General features: G+C 48.3%; 1 protein-coding gene across 1 annotated transcript in view; it reads right to left on the reverse strand.

Annotated features, from left to right (window-relative positions):
- Positions 1 to 3,264: 3,264 nt before the first annotated feature.
- Positions 3,265 to 20,071, reverse strand: part of FLOT2 (flotillin 2) — a 20,057-nt gene continuing 3,250 nt past the window's right edge. The window contains exons 2-11 of the mRNA XM_006890969.1: positions 15,909 to 15,990; positions 6,832 to 6,922; positions 5,719 to 5,842; positions 5,220 to 5,338; positions 4,988 to 5,101; positions 4,766 to 4,885; positions 4,474 to 4,688; positions 3,884 to 4,067; positions 3,413 to 3,562; positions 3,265 to 3,303 (exon numbers count right to left, since the gene is read on the reverse strand). Of these exons, the coding sequence (XP_006891031.1) occupies positions 3,265 to 3,303; positions 3,413 to 3,562; positions 3,884 to 4,067; positions 4,474 to 4,688; positions 4,766 to 4,885; positions 4,988 to 5,101; positions 5,220 to 5,338; positions 5,719 to 5,842; positions 6,832 to 6,922; positions 15,909 to 15,990 (1,238 nt within the window). The remainder of the gene's footprint in view (positions 3,304 to 3,412; positions 3,563 to 3,883; positions 4,068 to 4,473; positions 4,689 to 4,765; positions 4,886 to 4,987; positions 5,102 to 5,219; positions 5,339 to 5,718; positions 5,843 to 6,831; positions 6,923 to 15,908; positions 15,991 to 20,071) is intronic.

A 20,071-nucleotide genomic window follows, 5' to 3' on the forward strand; every position in this document is an offset into this window, starting at 1 on the left:
TTCATAACTCAGAAGTGAATAGGTTTAGGACCCAAACAACAGTGGAATGACTTCACTAACAAAAGAAAAACATATCCAGCAAGATCACATTCATGAGCACACGAGTCAGGACTTCAACATGTATTCTGAGGAACATCATTCAACTGACAGCTTGTATGCTCAACTTTAGTAGATTCTGCCAAACAGGTTTTCATCATAGTTGTTGCTCCACTTCTCCTCACCTACACTTGGTATTGTCAACCTTTTCCATTTTGGGGTGTTCATCACTATTAACAGTCCATTTGGGGAGGTTTACGGTAACAGTTACTTGGGGGCATTATTGTAACACCTTAATATAATTTTAACTTGTATTTCCCTGTTGATGTTGCAGTTTACCAGGGTTGGGTTTTTTTTAATCTAGTGCTCATTCCTTTTTTTTTTTTTTTGTCCTAAGAAATTTTCCCCCACCTCAATGTCATAAAAAACATTCTTCTCTTAAAGTGTTTGCATTTAGGTCTATGGTCCAGCTCAAACTAATTTTCATGTATCTAGAAAGACAAGGGTTTAGACTCCATTTTCTCCATATGTTTATTCATTCAGTTCTTACACCATTTGTCAAAAATATTTCTTGAATACCTTGGTGCCTAGAATTCTGGCTTTAAATGTGTCAGATCACGGCATTCCTCTCATGTGTAGTTTTCCCATTTCAGAATAAAGGTCCAAAACATAGCCAATCAAGTTTCTGTGGGTGTCATGGTAGTCTGTAAAATACTTGGTTGCCAACCAAAAAGTTGGTGGTTTAAGCCTACTCAGGGCTCCACAGAGGAAGACCTGGCCACCTGCTTCCATAGTGTATTCAAAAGTAGCTCTGGTGGTCTAGTGGCAAGAAGCTGCACTACAATCCCAGAGGTACATGGTTCAGTTGAAATCCACCAGATGTTCTGTAAAGGATGGGCAATCTCCTCCTGTACCAGTCAGATCTGACTTGACGATATACGCAAAATAATTTGTTTTTTAAAAAGAGTGTATTCAAGTGACTCCTATGAGGTTGTCTAGTCAGTCACTCAGGGTCACTATGAGTCAGAATTAACTTGACAGCAAAGTTCTAGATGATCTGGAAACAGGTTTCCAACCAGACTCCCTCTGCTAATACTCTCCTCCTCACTGATTTCTGAACACACTGATCTTCTTGTCCTTCAGTTCTGCCGAATACACTCAGGTCCGTAGATGGAATGGTTGCCCTCAGATACTTGCATGGCTCACTGTCCTCCCTTCTTCACGGCCATTCTCTCGGTGATGCATTCCTTGGACACTCTACAAGTTTAACATCCCTCAGCCCTTGAAAATCTCTGGCATATACCAAGCATCAGATAATTTCTAAAGTGACTAAGAATATTGGGACCCAGAAAGACAAAGTTCTAATTATTACATAGTCTGATTCCAGGGAGCTCTGGTGGCCTAGTGGCAAGAAGTTGCACTGCAATCCCAAAGGAATGTAGTTTGAAACCACCAGCTCCTCCTCAGGAGAAGGATTGGCAATCTCCTCCCATGCGATTAACTGCCTCTGAAAAACCGCTGGAAGGTCAGTTATGGGTCGATTTTGACTCAGTGGTAGGTATTCAACAACAACAAAACAACAATCTGATTCCAGAGTTTGAGCTCTTAGTCCCAAGAGATTGGCTCTCAAAGAACAGAGTATGGTGAGCCAACCACTTTTCACCTTCTGTCTCCCATCAGGAAGAAGTTCTGGTGACCCAGTGGTTGTGCTTGACTGTTAATTGAAAGATTGGAAGTTCAGACCCCCCACTTGCTGCTTCACGGGAGTAAGATGTGGCAATCTGTTTCTGTAACGATTACAGCCTTGGAAGCACGGGTCATTCTACACTCCTATGGTGTCCCTATGAAGTCCTTCTCAAGGGCTGCTATAGGGCATAGCCAGTGTGTCAGCACCCCCCAGTGGCTGGGATGGGGAAGAACAAGCACAAGCCTGGCTTGAAGCTGCCAGATGTATGTGGGAAACCTGGTTGGTTCTTGGTTCCCAGCTCCACTCCTCACAGAAGATCAGACGTAGGTGTAGGCATAAGAGATCTTTATTATACCGGAGGGGACAGGCTGTGGGGCAGTGCAGCATTCAAGCCCCAAACCAGACATGCAGCATCCACATGCAGGAAGGGGCAGAGCCAGGGGTGGGGGACTAGGACCAAAGGACACCCACAGCACCCCTGCCAAAATGCTTAGGCCCCAGACTCTTCTGCCTCTACTGGAGCAAGGAGACAGTGGACTGGGCAACTTCCCCACTGCTGGAACCCTATCACTTGGCTAGAAAGAACAACGGCCCAAGGGACACAGGGCCTGGCTAGCTCATTTGGCTCTGTACAGTCTTTCTTGCTGGAAGGGCCCAATACTCAGGGCAGTGCCATCCTAGCAGGAAGAGGGTCTGCATACTTTCCTGTCCCCACTGGCTTAGACCTTGATCTCAGGAAGGCTTAGCAGAGTCGGGACCAAGCCTCTCCCCACCTAGCAGAGACATGCCCATGAAGGGGGCTTCCCTGAGCACAAGCAGGAACCTCCTAAGGCAGCAAGAGACCAAGGGAGCTGCTCCAGACAGTAGGCCTCACCTCTGTGACCCCAGAGTAGAGTGTGAGATCAGGCCCAGGATTGGCTAGGGGGAAGCAGGGGGCAGTGGCCCTGGGCTCTAAGGCCGTGGTTCCCCAGGCCTAGAGGGACAGGAACAGATGAGGCCAGGGTTTCTGTGGGGCAAGGCTCAGGGATGAAAAGATCAGGTCAAGAGTTGGGAGGGTGGCTGTCCTACCCTTGAGCCCATTTTGAGCTCTGGCCAGAGCCACAGGGAAGGTGGACAGATGCACAGAGAACTTCAAGGCACCAGGATTCTGAGGAGCAGCAAGACTACCCCCCATAGACAGACAGTGAATATAACAAACGTCTTCAGCTTAAACTGTATGATGTGTGTACAGAGTGGATGTAAAGATAATGGGGGAGTGAAAGACAAGACAGAAGAAGAAACACACATGGACATGAGGGTGAGAGAGACAAACAGATGAATGTGGCAGTGAAAGTGGTACAAAGGGTTGTGGAAGGAAGAGGAGGGAGATAGACAGAGACAGGAGAAAAGGGAAGACAGCCAGAGATGGCCTGACTCGCAGCACTTCTGGTCCCTACGAAATAAGGCACCAGAGTCAGTAACGTTCCCATTGTCCCCGTGGTATTAAACCAGGTGCTGGAGGGAGGGGCAGGCGCTGCTGAAGGGTGTGGGCCTGCAGCGTCTCACACTTGCGCACCAGTGGCATTCTTGATCAGGGGTATCTGCAAAGAGAGGAGAGTCCAGTGAGGTCCTGACTCAGGCCCAGGACGACGCCTCTCAGGTGAGTCCCAGGGGCCTCCCAGGCCACCCCTACTCCATCTGGGAACACACCTTAGACAGGTCCACGCCTGTGAGGGCATGGACGGAGGCCGGCAGCTCAGCCAGGAGTCGGTTTACTTCTGATGTCACCTTGCTGTTGTCCCCACTGAGGACCACAATCTCATCAACTTTGGTCAGTGGGGAGGCGATTTTGGCAGCAATCTAGGGAGTGGTTGGAAGAAGAGCTGAGTTAGTTCACTAATGCCATTGACAGACTCTGTCAAACATTGCTCCCTCCTTCTTTGCTTCAGCAGACCCAAGCGCAGCAGCCTGGAATGGCCCCTATTTGCAGCTAGTGTAATAAGAGGCCCAGTGGTCAGGTTATGCCTAATGGCTGAGTGTCCTTTCCAAGTAACCCTTCCAGCCAGAGACAATTCTGAGAAGTTCTGACACTTGCCCAGCTACTCAGGATAGGAGACTCGAACCCAGGCCTGAGAGCCTCCACTGCTCAGAGTTGGATCCCAGCCCCGCCTGAAGCCTCACCTGGGGCAGGGCCTCCAGCACCAAGGCCATCTTTGCTGCGTCCCCATACTTCTGGTAGGCCTCAGCCTTGAGCTTCATCCGCTCGGCCTCTGCCTTGCCCATTGCCTCGATGACTGCCGCCTCTGCCTCTCCAATCTTTCGGATCTTCTCAGCCTCCGCTTGAGCCAAAAGAACTTGCTTCACCCTGAGGGAGCCCAGATGTGTATGGGGGGGTGTCAGTGCAAGGTGGCAGGACCTGTAACCCTCACCTGGGAGCCAGGAAACCTTCAAGCTCTCCATTCTGGTGGGTTTCGGGGTTAAGGGGACACTTAAAAGGAGGTCTTTGGCCAAAGAGAGACTACCAGTTATCAGCTACAAACTGCAGATAAGACTAATCAGGGTGCCCTGTGCCAAGCACCATGCCAGGCACGGGCACCTCCTTTATCTAGCTGAGTCTTCTACAATCCTGCTACAAAGTGGCATTGTTCCATATCACTGTAATAAGTGACTTCTAAAGAGGGAGTGGGAGTGAAGGGAGTATCCTCTCAGGAGCAGAGGATGCAAGCAAGCTTGTGATTAACTCTGACCCTGGCACGAGGGGCAACACTCACTTTTCGCCCTCGGCGATCTGCTGTATGCGGTGGGCCTCAGCCTCAGCAGGGCGGCGAACGGTGGCAATGAGCTCCTTGTCTGTGCGCAGGATCTCCTGGGCCTCCACTGCAATCTGCTTCTTGCGCTGCACAACCTCAATCTCAATTTCCTCCTGCCGGATCTTCTGCTGCTCACGTGCCCCTTGCAGCTCATAGGCCAACTGGGCCTCAGCTGTCTGTGGAAGGAGTGTGGTCAGCACATCAGAGGCTAGATGCCCTGAGGCCCGGCCCAGTTAGACCTACGGCCTCTCACCTTGACGTTGACCTCCTCGCTGAAGGCTGACTTTTGCAGCTCAAAGGCTCGCTTGGAGTCAGCGATCTTGGTGTCTGCCATGAACTTTACATCGAGCATCTCCTTCTTGCACTCAGCTTCCTAGGAGGTAGAGGGGCAAGTGCTGAGGGTCCCGAGAGGATGTAGTCCCACTGGCCAGGAGCTCCCTGTTCCTGGGGGCGGTGGGATTCGGGTCCCACGTACCCGAATGCCCGCATCCCTCTCAGCTTCGGCCACACCAATGTCAGCATCTCTCTGCACCACAGCAGTCTGCGTCTTGCCCAGAGAGCTCAGATAGTCCACTTTGTCATATACATCCTGGGAAGGAAGGGTTAGGTGCCTTTGAGAGTAGCCCCAGGTACAAAGGTGCCCACCTCTATCAAGTTCCCATCTCCCACGAAGATGCCAGAGATGCAGCCTTCCCATGACACCACACCTTGATGGTAAAGCTGAGGATCTCGATGCCCATGCGGCCAACGTCAGGGGCTGCCACCTCCCGAACCAGCTTGGCAAACTGGTCTCGGTCCTGATAAATCTGCTCCACAGTCAATGTTCCTGGGGGCAAAGGGATCATGGGCTGGGTCCTTAGAGGCCAAGCCAGTGAGGCAGGGAGTAGGCATTCAAGGAGAGGTCTGGGTGTGCAGATGGTGTGCAGGCCCAGCCAGGCCTTCCTGGGGTTTCTTGTTAACAGTGCTTCACACAGTCTCCTGCCGAGTCCCGGCCGGATGAGGGGAACCTTAGGCAGCGCCAGGCTCTTGACCAGCATGGCATGGCACTGCACTCACTGTTTCTCAGGTCACCTTTTGGAGTTTTGATGTAAAGTATATGAGAGAAAAAGTTTCAGCTTTTCAGCTTGAAACCTTGGTGGGACCCATAGGCCCCCGGGTCTGGGCTGACTCAGAAGGTCAGGGGCCCCAGGCAGGGTGGGGACTCACCAAGGATGGAGCGCAGGTGCCCTTCCAGGGTCTGTAGGACAACGTTCTTGATGTCCTGCACATTTTTGCCCAGGAACTGCTCACAGGCCACTGCCAAGAGCTCCTTCTCTGTCATGATCTTTACCTGCCGATAGTCACAGAGGCGCCTGAGCTAGACTAGCGGAGGACCAAAGAGTCCCCAGACCCAGGGGTGTGGGAGTGATGGCTGTGCCCCCCCCTTTTCAGATCTGGAGGCCCCATGAGCTAGGGGCAGGAGTTGGTCTGAGCTCCCAGGGGATAAAAGCAGCTTAAGGAAGTACCCAGATACAGAGAGACTTTACTGCCAGTGCGCAGCCTGAGGCCCAGATGTGGCCTCTCTTACCTGGGCAACTGGGGCTCATTCCCTACCCTTCCAGCCCATAGCTTCCAACAACCGACCCCTCCCCCTGAAGGTACCCAAAGGGTATCCCACATAACTGAGACCCTCAGATTTGAGGGATAGTGACTGAAAAGGAGAATGAATGATGGGGGCACAGACAGACAGACAGACTGGGAAAGAGTCTAGACAGGGCAGGAGACAGGTCCAGGAGGACACCACTGATGGTGGGCAACTTCCTGCCTTTCCTTCCTGTGCTTCTCATCCATCAGCCCCCCTCACCAGCGGCCTAGAAGATGGAGCAAGGTGGAGTACGGCAGGGCAGGAAGCCCCTCACCCCTGCATCAAGTGGGGATGATAAAGCACACTCCAACTCCCAAAGCTCAGAGTTTTCTCTTGCCCATGCCATCCCAACACTTCCCAACCCAGGAAACGGGGGAGGCTTGGATTCTAGGACTTGGCATTTCCAACACCTGCAAAGAATGTGGGGGAGTGTTAGTGAGACAGGAGCCCTCAGCACTGGCTTTGTCCCTCGTGGGCCCGCTGAGGAGAGAAGGGATGTCTGTTAGTCCTGCTGAGTAGCCAAGGGGGCCGAGTGAGCACACTCCAGTGGTGATGACCCTGTCTTGGGATGCAGGCCCAGGGCAGGGAGCTAGAGAGAGACTGCCCCTGGCTGCCATCCTCTCCTCCTCCCCCCAAACCGCAGCACGGGACGAGGCAGCTCAACGGACATGCGAGGGGCTGCTGAGTTACTATACCTGGGCGACACCCGTCACAGTTAAAGCTACCCCCTCGGCCGTCTCTACGTCCTCGCAGCGGGGCTGCAACGTCATAATCTCTAGGGAAATCCTGCCAAGAAATGCAAAACAGGGGCATGGGTCTGGGGGCCCAGGGCCTGGAGGGGCGAGGAAAGAGTCCAGTCCTACTGCTCCAGCCAGGAAGTGCCAAGGGTCCTGTTGAGGAGGAGGCTGGGGAGGACTTACTGAGAGGCTTCAGCACCAGATAAATGGAGAAGTGTGTGAGAAGGTGGAGGGTGGAAGGGCAGGGCAGTGTGGGTGCAGGAGACTCCAGGAAAGGAGTGTGAGGTGCTACATGTGTTGTTTGCACACTATTTGCTCAACTTGGCCTGGCCTGAATGGTAAGGAAGAGGAAGTGGACAAGAGGTAGCTGGGGTTATCATCACAGATTAATAAGAGAGTATGTTGTAGATTCTAATATCTATGCTGGTGGCTAGATCTCACTTGGGAATGGGCTGCCTTTGTTATCTTAGTAAGGTTAGTATAAAGCGTATTTTTTTATAATCTCCTTTGAGATATACAAGAGATTAAACAAATGAGTAGAAAAGAGATGGGGGAAGAACGATGCCAAGTCACATGAAGATTTCCCAGGACAAGCTCAAAATAGACAAGAACCTTTCTCCAGAGCCAACCGCGGAAGACAGGCCTCCTCTAGAGATGGCATCTTGAACTCATGCTCCTAGTTTCCTGAACAGGGAGCTGTAGTGGCTTAGTGGTAAAACCCTGTGCTGCAATCCCAAAGGCACATGGTTCAAATCCACCAGCTGCTCCACAGGAGAAGGATGAGCAACCTCTTCTCATGTGATTAACTGCCTTTGAAAATCCACCAGAGGTTTCAGCTCTGGGTCGATTCTGATTTGACAGTGCACAACAGTGTCCTAAGCAGGAAGCTTTTGTGGCTTAGTAAGAAGCTGTGCTGCAATCCCAAAGGCACACTGTTGGAATCCACCAGCTCCTCTGAGGGAGAGGGATGGGTAATCTCTTCTCATGTGATTAGCCGCCACTGAAAACCTGCAAAGAGTAAGCTCTAGGTGGATTCTGACTTGACCGCACACAATAGTCTCCTAAGCAGGCAAGAAAATAAGTTACTGCTTATTAAAGTCATGTGCTTGTAGTTATTTCCATTCCAGCAGCACTAGATAACCAAGACAATTCATCTTAGCTATACAATGCTGCTCATAACTGACACACTGGAACATGAAAGTGGTTTTAGAACCTCCTGGTCATGAGTACAAGCTGGAAGAGTTTTTTGGCTTTGCTTTGTTTTTTCAATTTAGAGGTTAAAAGAGTTTTAAGGTGTCTAACAGTGAAAAATAGGAAGCTGTGGTGGCCTAGTACTGGGGACAGTCTTCTCCGGAGTGATTTACAGCCTCAGCAAACCTGTTGGAGGGTCGGCCATGAGTGTATTCTGCCTTGGTGGCAATGAGTTTAAAGCTTTAGAATGGTAAACGAGAGCACTGGTGGCACAGACTGCAGGGAGCTGTGCTGCTGATCCAAGGCCACACTTCTCTGCAGGTTGAAATCTGTCAGGAGTTCCTTGGGAAAAAGATGGGCAATCTCCTCTAATTCCATTTACAGCCTCAGAAAGTCAATGGCTATAATACAAAGCCAATGGTTATAAGTTGGTTCTGCCTTGATGGCAAAGAGAGAGAGAAAGAGAACAGTAAAAGTCCAAGAAGGCCTGGTGGCACAGTGTGTATGGCTAAGCTGGCTGTCTACTGAAAGGTCAGCCACTTAAATCCACCAACCACTACTGGGTTGCAGGGGGTGGGGAAAACAGGCAGTCTCCTCCCAAAAAGTTTTCTTGCTTTGGAAACTGGATGGAAGGTAGCTGAACTGACATGATGGCAGTGGTTTAACAGTAAAAGTCTAGATTGCTTTGAAAAGCTTATAGGTAGAATTATAGACATCAGAGGCAATTCTGGTGAGGGCTCAGCAGGAAGTGAGGAGAGCTACAGAGAAAGTCTCTATTGTCTTAGAGAATACATAGGACACCAGCAACACAGTGTTTCTGGAAATGTGGATGTTAAATGTGCTTCTGGTGAGGCTTTAAGAGGAAACGCTGAACATCTGACAGTAGAGGAAGCATGATGCTTTTTATATAGTTAGTGACAAATCTGAATTATACTAACACATTTGGTAGAAGGTAGAACATTTAAGGTATGAGCTTAGCTATCTGGCTAATTAGATTTGTAAGCAACATTTTCAGGGGGCTGCATGGTTTCTCTTTGTCATTTATAGTAAAATGTATGAGGAGAGTTATGGACTAAAAAATGAACTGTACACAATGAAAACAGAACATTTGGAAAATTCCACTGCACTAAGGATACAGGCCTGACAATGTTCACCAAGCACATGAATACACACCCATTTGTTAAAGAAATTAACCCTGTGACTAATGGATCTAATTATCACCACAAAAATCCCATCAGTTCAGACAGAACAGGACAGAGAAAGAATTCAAGGAAAGAACAGTTTGCCTTTTCTAATTCTACATAGGAAGGAAACAGGTCAAAGGAGCTCTATCTGTTGTCTTCCAAGAAAAGAAAACACCATCTCTGGGACAGCTTGAAAATCAGCAGAACTGTTGGAAGAAGGACAGGAAGGAGGTTCTTCTTGGTTTCAAGGGGTGGGGCTGTGGTCTCCTGGATTTCCAAAGTTAGGACTCTATGTTCCTCTTAGGTTAAAGAACTGTATATTCATCCACTTGGCTCTGCAGTATCGAGCTGATTGTAAGGTGTGCCAAGGGATGAATGACTGCCCAAAAGCTGAGGCGTGAGGGCTGCCATGCCAAGGAGCAGAAGAATTGGTTCTTCCAGGGAAAAGAGGATGGGTTAATATTCAAATCATCTAAGAGAATGGAGCCATCTAAAGCCAAGGATGGCAGTTTGAAGACTATAGTGCACCTGATCCAAGTCTTGGTATTTCCAATCACTTCTTATGCATGGTGAAAGTTGGACAATGAACAAGGGAGATCAAAAAATAAATGTTTTTGAATTGTGGTTTTAACTAGACCATGCATTGAGTACTGAATATACCACAGACTGTCAAAAAAAAAAATAAATCGGTCTTAGAGGAAGTACAACTAGGGTGCTCCTTAGAGGCAAAGATGGTAGAACTTTGTCTCAAATATTTTGGGCACGATATCAGGAAATGCCAGTCCTTATAAAATGATATCATGCTGGGAAAAGAAGAGAATTAGCAAAAGAGAGGAAGACCCCCAACAAGACTGACTGATACAGTGACCACCAATAGTGGGTTTGAATATAGCAGAGATCAAGAGGATAACACAGGTTTGGTAAGGTTTCGAGTTATCCAGAGCGTCACTATGAGTAGTAGTTGATGCAACAACAACAAAGCCAAGGGAGTGAGCTGCCATCCCAGAGGGACTGGAAGCCTAGGGGCAAAGCACTTCCACCCTGAATCCAGAGAGTGTGGCTAATGTCACTGGGGACCAGGCTACTGCACAGATGACTTCAGGGAACAGGGGCTCATTTTCAAACCTTGAGAATTAATGTAAATTGTCCTGCTGGGTTTAGGACTTGCTTGATGCCCATTAATTCTCTTTTCCTATAATTTCTCCCATCAGTAATAGAAATGTGTCCTGTGTGCCTATTTGACCATTTTACTTAGGCAACAATTTGTAATCTAGATTTTACATTTGCACAGCTGAAAAGGAATTTTTCTCCCAAGGTGGAATACACCTAAAGACTCACATACTATTTAGATGAGCAGATTTTAGACTGAGAGTTAATGTAAAACTTCTGGGATAAAGAACACGGTTTGCCAATAAACCAGTATAGAAGAAAAATTTAAAAAAAAAAAAAAAGAATGTGGTTTGTGTGAGGAGGACATGAATTTGGGAGGAGGAGGCAAAGGGTAGAATGTTATGGATTGGACTGTGCTTCCAAAAAATATGTCATAAATGTCATAAATCCTCACCTCTAGGTTTGTGGTTGTAATTCCATTAGGGAATGAGCTGTCTTTGTTATGTTAGTAAGGCATGGTTAGCATAAAGCTTATCTTCTGTCAATCTATAAGAGAGACTAGATATCTAAGGAGAAGAAAGATTAGGAAAGAGAGATGTCACCTCTTATGAAGATCATCCAGGAGCAGGAGCTCAAAGAAAACGATGATCTTCCTACAGATGTGACAGAGAGAAAAAGACTTCTATGTAGAAATGATACCCTGAGTTTGTAATTTTAGTTTCCTAAACTGTGAGAGAATAAACTTCTGTTTTGAAAAGCCATCCATTGGTGATATTTCTGGTAGATAGCTGCACTAGACGGCTAAGACAGGGGTGGTATGGGGGCTGCTGAGGTAGAGAAGAGTCCTGGGCAGCATGTAGGTATTGGTACTCCAGACTGTGTCATGTAGGCTGGCTAGGTGTGTCATCTGAATACCTGTCAGGGACCTTCACCCATTCTCTGGACGCCCTAGGAGGCTGCCCAGAAAGTTCTGCCTGATAGCATGGCATCCTGGGAGCGTATGCGCATTGCTGGGCTGAGATGGAAGTTGCCCCGCATCTGCTCTCTATTAGGGAAGTCCTGCCTGGTCCCCTTCGTAGGCCACAGGCTTTGACTTGAAGCCTCTGGTGTTGGGCCTGGGCAAGGTTAGGGCTACCTGAGAGTAACCTGGTTGAGGAGCTCAAATGTTCAGAAATAGCTATTCTACCCAAACTATAGACTCCAGATTTTACCCAAACTATAGACTCCAGAGTCCACATACTCTTGGACCAGGATATTTGCAAATGATTTGCATGTAGAGGGTTTGGGGTACGGTAGGCTGGTACTTATAGGGTGTCAAGGAAGGCCTAGGAAGTGCCTGTGCCCATTTCACAAAAGATGCTCCGGAGCTTCTCCTCGGGACTCTGCTCTAAAACGTATCCTCTTATAGCTACTAAGGCTGATTTGATGGGATGGTGCTCTCCGTGATTAGAAATATAAGATGGGTAGGGAAAACAGTAGGGGAGGATTTTTACCCAAGAAAGCTTAGGGGTGCTTTAACACAGAAGGAAGTGGTGAGGTGCGATAGTCCCTGGATCTCTTTCAGTCTGGGACCCACTGGAATATCAGCTCTGAGGAAATGTGTTCACATTCACAGTTGTATCTCTAATGCCTGGAAGCAAGAAGGTGCTCAGTAAAGAGCTGAGGATGTGTAGGTCTGAAGATGACATCCTGCATGTTAGAGAGAGATCACTTGGCATTACTTAACCCTCTGACCCAAGAATGGATTTCACCAGCCATGGCTGAGTGAGAAGGAAGAGTTCGAAAGCCAAGTCCATTTGTTTTTCAAAATGAGTGAGTATTAATAACAAAGCTTGAGCATCTCTAATACTTCTCTGCTAAAAATCCCAAATGTCCTCACGTCATCATTTCATTTTCCCTTCCAAGGAAATTTCATTTCCACTTCCCTAATATGATAGAAACAGATTCTCCCCATCTTAGGGATGAAAAAATTGAGGCCTAGTCACAAGGCTTTCCCCTCAAGCTGTCAAGGATATAACACCTCAAAGTTGTGAAGGGGACCCTGGGGCTCAGTGAACAGAATTCTCTGTGGGAACCATTCACTGGTCTTACAGAGAAGAGGACAGGGGCTTGACACTGGGACAAGGGCCAAACAAAAGGTTCAAGGTGCCTTTATCAGAACTCAGCAGGGGTGGGTAGAACCAATGAAAAGTGCCCCTGGGCAGTCAGCTCAGTCACTTAAGTGACTTAAGGCTTTGTCTTCTGTATCTGTTCTATTATCGATCAAGGCATCTAGGGAGACCCACTAGTGGACTAGACAAAACTTCGAGAATTCCTTGCTCTTTCCCTACATACAGCCCCAGTGAACAAGGGCAAGGAATCTGGGTCTATGGGAATCCATCCTGGCTGTGGCCGTTTTTGCACCCAGAGCAACAGAGAGGGAAAGCAGAGGGGAGCGAGCCGCCTGTTCAGGAGGAAGTCTATCCAGCTCCTGCCTGCCAGGCCCGGATAGGGCAGGAAGAGAGAAGGTTAGACACAGAGGAGGAAGCAGGTGGGTTATTACCTGTGCAACCCCTGTTACGAATAGCGGGACCCCCTCCGACGTTTCAATATTCTCACAGCGACACAGGATGGTCATAACCTCCAGAGACAGTCTGAGGAGCAGCCGGGGGGGTAGGGAGAGGTGGGGGCAGGATGGGGTAGGAAGGGACACAGCAAACACACAGTTACCAGACAAGCACCAATGCCTGATGCCTGGGGTTGTGCTTTCCATACTTCAACCCCCCGAGGCACCCTCTTGCTGGCCTGAGGCCTCTGGGTCTCTTCTCTAGCCCTAAAGCCCTATTAGTGAGGAGCTAAGGGAGAGGCCTGCTAACATCCTGGGCTTGTGGGCTGAGCTCCAGAGGCCCGTGTACAGGGTACTGGAATTGTCCATCTCACTTTCCCAAGAGAATCATGGCACAATCTCAGGAACTTGGCCTCAGATCCACCCTCCACATACAGGCAAGCCTGCATTGCCATGCACTGGTAGGGGAGAAGGCCACTACAGGGTTCATGGAGTTCTAGCAAATCCTGAATCCTGTTCAAAGCATGAATCTTCCACGACTGCTTTACATAGCACATATAAGGCAATTAAGGGCCAGAACTGCCCCCCATGAGCCAAATATCGGACTTTTTATTTGAGGGTCTGCCAAGAAATCAGGGAGGATGTTTGCCACTATCAGATTATTCACTGATAATGAGCAACTGAGAGGTGATGAATTCACTAACTTGGAGTCTTCCAAAGTTGGGTCAAGCCACAGAGAAGGATCCCAGCAGAGAACAAGGAGCCTAGAAGCTAGGTGACTCCGGCTAGGCATTCCAGGGCTACTGAGTGTGTGCGTGTGTTTGTGTATAAGGCAGAGGCCAAGCTGCGAACAGCGTGAAGGTTTCCTTAGACAAGATAAAAGGAAGACAGAGGTTGGAGCTGGAGGGTCACAAGCTAGTGGATGAGGGGGAGCTGGAGGGACCGGGAGCAGCAAGCAATGTGCCCCACCCCCACTCTGGAAGTGGAAACATGCAAACATGCAATGGTTGCCTTCATTCAAGCCCCTAAAACTAGCATCCTGGGCCAAGAGGACTCATGACCTGGCTTAGGCAGAAATCCAGCAAGCTCTCTTCTGGGGAAGGAGGAGAGGGAAGTGGTGGAGAGGCAGGGAGGGGAGGGAGGAGGAAGGAAGATAAGAGGCTACAGCTCAGATGCCAGAGGTGGCGAAACAGCTCAGCTAGGGGACAGGGTGCTGCCCACATCAGGGTATGATGACAGCACAGGCGGTGGCGGCAGCAGAGCGCAGCAGGAGGGACATCGTAGAGCCTGGAGGAAGAATGGCTGACACCATGTGGGCTGCCTATACTTCCAAAGTGAGGTGAAGTATCCAGGCTGGTTAGAAGCCTCTACACTGATTTGAGAGGCTCCTGCCAGACTTGAGGACATGAAGACTTCCAGCTTGGGGATTATGGTCAGGTGTTCCCCAAGCAAACTACAGATGGTGGAAGGATCTACCCCTTACCCCAGCCCAGAGCCCCAGAAAAGGATCCAAGATGGGAAAGAGCTGCAGGCTCAGACCACCCAGTGAAGGGGACTTGGGAGGGGGGTAAGATACTAAGCCTGGTCATGAGTTCATTTCCTAGCAGGAGGTTCAAAGCTCTCCCCTCACACTTCCAAATCCATTTCAGAGAAGCTGGTGGGCCCTCCCTCTTGTCTGAGGGCTCTTCATGAAGAGAGGGGGTAGAGGAGAGACTGTGGAAAAAGGCCTGTAGGGATGCTGGCCATAGCAGGGGATGCCCAGGTCACACAGGGCTCTAGGTCCCGCTCTAAGTCCAGGTGTTTGTTCGGGGTGTGTGGACAGGATCCTCTGATGTTCTATGACTGCCTGGGAAATGGGCTAGGGTGGCACTCCCCTCAGGCCATTGGCCCACTGAGGAGTGCCCAGGTCCTCCTGAGTGAACACGGTAGTCATTATTGATTTCTTTGTGATACTCTTGGCCTTGAAACATAAGAGTCCCTTGGGATCCTTCAGCTCAGGCAGGGGAGAATGTAAAGAGAGATGGGAGAAGGTTACTGGGGAATTGGTGAAATTAAAGTTGTGACATGTTTCCCAATCCACCCCCAAGAAGATACCCTCAGCCCTCAGGGGTTTATAGGCATTAGCAGTTCAGTAAAGATGTGGGGCTTCTCTCAAACGACTGGCAGAGACTGGGGCAGGGGACTTTCCACTGGAATCTCCACTGCTTCCCCTCTGGGGTGACTGTGACCCCTAGTAACATGCCCACACCTTCACAGCTTTGCTGTCCTGGCCTGGGTGACTCTGGGTCTCTCAGATTGATCTCCTTACTCAGGTAGCAAAGAAGCAGGCACACTTCATCTCCTCCTGGGAGGATGTGAGGGTGGCAGGAAAGTCCAGCCTGAGTTTAAAGTGCTCTAGGCACAGGGGGAGACAGCGGGGAAAGCTTATGGGGGGACCCTCTGGGGAGCTGAACTATCCTCTCCTGTAGGAAATCTTTTCAGATTAATACAGGTTTGGGGCTGATGCAACAATAGTTAATTACAACATAGTACAACCCCTTAGGCTGCTGCCTTATAACTAAACCAGACTCAGGGTCACAGAGTACTTTAGTCTGTACCTCCATTCTCTGCTCTCTACTCTCTGCCCGCTTTCTCCCCATGTTACCAATCTGAACAGGGTCTACACAGCACTTCCTATCCAAAGAGGATATAAAATGTAGGCTTCTTGAATAACTTTGAACTAGAATTAGGAAACTGGGCTTCAGCCTGGGGATAACCCTGGGACAAAATTGATGCCAGCCTCAAATGGAAATGCCCATGAAGGGGTGGTGTCCACGGACAGACTTTCTTGATGTCTCCATGCTGTGCTCCCACAAAATCCCTTTTTACGTGGCCCTCATCCCCAGGAGGAATCTGACAAACAAAAGGTGCTCCAGCTAATTCATGGGATACAGGATGGGAAGGCTGGAAAGCCCTTTCTTCTCTGCCCACCAAGAGAAAAGGTTTCCAAGCTACCAGGCCCTTACCTCTGCGTGTCGGAGATGCACCACCAGGCCCAGGCCCAGCCGCCAAACACGTACTGTTTATAGTCGGAACCACAACAGCCCCCTGGGAAGCAAAGCAAATAACTGCTGGTCAGTGAGTTCTTAGGTCTGTCCACCCTCCCTCACTCTGACACCGACTTTGGTCCTTTACTCTGCCCTGAGCCTTGACAAATGCCACTGCTGGGTAACAGAGGCCATAGTATAAATCAGTGGGAGAGGAACCTTAGATCCAGTTTGGAACAAAGGAAATCTGTATAAGAAGGAAACACCTAGGTTCAGAACACTAGTGCTTTCATAAGACAGGGCAGTGGTGAGGAAAAGCTTCCTTTTTTTCAGTCAAAAATCACATTTTTGCATGGCAAATGGACTCTGGCTCAAGGCACATGTCAGAGTAGAACTGTGCTGTGTAGGGGTTTTCAGGGACTGAATATTTTGGAGATCACCTGGCTTTTCTTTTAAGTAGATTAAAATTTCAGCGAGTAGTTTAGTGCATTAACAGTTTGCACTTCTCCCACCCTAGTCTTCACACAACCATTCATTAATTCATTCAATTAATTAGTAGATTCTTTTTGTGCACTAAGGCTAGAAAGGTGAGGACACACTTTTGTTGGAGGTGAGAGGAGACGGGAAACCTTTTCCTGAGATGAACACTACTACGTGGTTTGCCTGCCATCAAGGTGTATGTAGACAGAGGGAAGGCAGAGGGTGGGTCCACACTGGGATGCCAGGTCTCTGCTCCTGGAGCTTTTAGAGGGGCTCTGTGCCTCTTAGGGAGTCCTGGTGTTGCGGTAGTTACCCACTAGCCATTCCCTGAGACACAGATGAGGCAGTCTGCATCCACGAAGATCACAGCCTTAGAAACCCCATGAGAAGGTCTACCTTGTCCTATTAAGGTAAGTGGGAATTGACCCAACAGCAATGCTTTTTTGTTTGGGTTTTCCCCACAGGAGTGGGGGACAGTTGTTTCTCTTCTGGGAGGAGGTGGAAAAGAAGAGGCTTTAAACAAAAACCAACTGATGGTATCAATAGGGGAAGTGAACAGAGAGAGAAAAGGTCTAAAAAGGAAGTGGTTCCTCAGAACCACTCTCACAGTGTCTAATCCAGCTATGATCCAGATCCAAGCAGTGAACTTGTTTGGCACAGTCTCTACTCAGAAACGGGACATCAACTCCTAAAATTCTTGTACTGGACCACTAGCTAGGTGTCTAAATTAGTCATCAAGTTGGTTTTGGTGGTTTGTTGTTTGGGTTTTTTGTTTGTTTTTTTTTGTATGTGTGTGTGTGTACACCGTCAAATAGGATCTGACTGGTACAGGAAGAGATTGCCCCTCCTCCAGGAGTGCATCTGTTAGATTCAAACGGAGTATGTACCTCTGGGATTGCAGTGCAGCTTCTTGCCACTAGGCCACCAGAGCTCCCTAAGTTTGGTTGTTTTTTTTTTTTAAAAAAAACCCACAACCCAAAACCTAAAGCATAACCAACAAAAACAACTTTCAGTGCAAAGAAATTAACAGGAAACACATGATTTGAAGGAAATGTAATTTGGGCAGAAGTCACTGGGTGCCATTATTTCCAAGTTCACAATCTGGGGCTTTCATTAAAGCCCCAGGACGGTGCCTGCCAAGGTCAGGGGTATGAGTTTCACGCAGCTAAGGACCCATGACAGGGGAAAAGGTAAGGTGGAGGGGTAGAGGGCAGATCCCTGTGTGTCCTGTGTCATTCTGTTCTGAGTGATGGGGAGGGCGACACACAGGGAGGGATTTAAACTGGGGAGCAACAAAGCTAGATTTACATTTTAGAAAAAACCACTTTGCACAAAAATGATCCTGGGGTCAATGAGACTGGGTAGAAAGCCAGGCAACATCCGCCTGGTGCCCGATGTAGAAGGGTCAAGAAAAAGAGAAAGAAAAAAAACCCAAACCACAAAAAAAAACAGTCAACTTGGTTCTGACTCATAGTGACCCTCCATCGGGTTTCTGCGGGTATACATCACAACAGGAGGAGACTGTTCATCATTTTCCTAGGGAGCCACTAGTGGATTTGAACTTTTGAATTAGCAGTTACAGACTCTGTCATCAGAGCTGACTCAGGGATAACTTCTAGAGCAGTCCTGCAAAGAGAACTTTCTCTGATAATGGAATGTTCTATATCTGTGTTTGGCAATACAGTAGCCAATGTCCACATGCAGCCTCTGAACATGTGAAAAAGTGCCTGCTATATGACTGAGGAACTGGATTTTTAATTCAACTTCCTTTAACTAATCACATGTGGCTGTTGCTGTTGAGTGTGAATGAATTAACTACAACACAGTGACCCTCTACTGTTCATAAGGTTTTCAGAGCCCTGTTATTTAATTTCAGAAGTGGATGGTCAACCCCTCTTACTAGTCTATTTTAGGATTAAGAACTCCACTAAAACCTGTCCACCAGAGTTGACCCCTCTGGCATTTGAAACACAGGTGGCAAAGCTTTCAGCATCACAGTAACCCGCAAGTACAGCAAACTGACAGACAAGTGCTGCACTAATCAGACTCTGATAAGCAAGCAGGACTACATCTGCATGGGACAGCACAGTGTTCAGATCAGTTGTTCATAGGGCCACTGTGCATTGTACTCGACAGCACCCAACAACCACAATATATAGTGACCCTATAGGGCAGAGAACTGCCTCACAGGGTTCCCTAGGTTGTTCTCCTGTAAAGACAGGAGCACCTTACCAAGTCTTTCTTCCTGGTGGGTTCCAAACATCAACTTTTCACTTAGCAGTTTAGTATTCAACTATTTCACCACTGGGGTTCCTTCAGTGGCTACTCTCTTGGCAGTATAGCTACAGACTCATGAGTTGGATGGGTGATAAGATCAATGACCAAGAGTCAACGGACAGAACAATGACTGGGGACACATTATGGATTGGGTAGGGGGAAAAAAGAACAAAGGCCCCAAGTGAGGAGGCTCCCTAAGGGTGGAGAGCTCTCATCTTGAGGCTGCCACCTGGTATTCTGGGTTACTTGGATGGGGAGCAAAAAGCAGTCCTGCAGTGTTGGCCAGGGAAGGAAGAGGAAGTCTTAGGTCTCTGTCTCTTTCTCTGAGGTGGATGTACTTGTCCACCAGGCTCAGGGTTAGCCACTGCAGGCTTGTCTGCCTTGGGAAACAGAAGAGGGAGGCCTCTGAGGACAAGCAGTCAATCTGAAACCCAAACATCTGAGGATCAAATGAAACTGCAAAAGGGACAAAAATAAAAACTTGTCCCATTTCCAATTTTTCTAGCCTGTTGGGGACAGGCAGACTCCAGCCAGATCCAGGGGGGGTTCTCAATGCTTGGTGGAGGAGGCAGTAGTCATGCAGTGAGCTGGCAGGGGATTGCTGAGGGATGCCTTCTCTTTACCTTTAACTTTTCTTTGACCTTGAGGGCAGGCTGCTACAGCTTAAGTGGAATCTTGGCCAAGGGAAACATGGCCAGGTTCCCAGAGGTAGCAACAGGAAGCGAAACTGGGGATGCCAGGCAGTCCTACCACCAGCAGTCTCCTCCCTGGGAAGGTATCTTCCTCCCTGCTTCCCTGTTATTCTCAGACTGAGCACAATTTCCAAAAGAGCATTCAAGATGCCTCCTCTTTAAGCACTCACTTTTCCTGAGCCTCCAAAGTTTTACTTAGCTTTATTTCACTTTTTCTAACCCAATTTGTTTTCACTTACTCTATCTTCAAACTGAAGAACCACAATAACCTATAAATAATCTAAGCTCCTCTCCAGAAACAACCTGACTACTCTGTCCTCCCAGGAACACTCCTTTTCGTCCTAATGCTCTTTCACTTTATTCCTCCATCTGTGGTTTATATCTAAAAGTTGATGGTACAAACCCACCCACTGGCAATATAGACGAAAAGGCCTGGTGATTTGTTAAGATTACAGTCAAGTCAAAGGGACTAAGAAAATTAATAGATAAAGGGGAAAAATTACAATCAAGTCAAATATGTGGAGACTGAAGTTTATTAGTGATTACCAGGGGTGGAGGAAGGGGTAAAGGGGTTATTTCAAAAGCTTTTAATATTTGTGATGATGGAAAATTTCAAACATGGGTGGGTGGTGGTTACACAATGTGATTATGCAATTTATAACAATAAATTATATACCTGAAAAATGTTGAATT

The sequence above is a fragment of the Elephantulus edwardii genome, unplaced genomic scaffold, assembly GCF_000299155.1.
Source record: "Elephantulus edwardii isolate Elephantulus edwardi_28Jun2011 unplaced genomic scaffold, EleEdw1.0 scaffold00094, whole genome shotgun sequence".
NCBI lineage: Eukaryota > Metazoa > Chordata > Mammalia > Macroscelidea > Macroscelididae > Elephantulus > Elephantulus edwardii.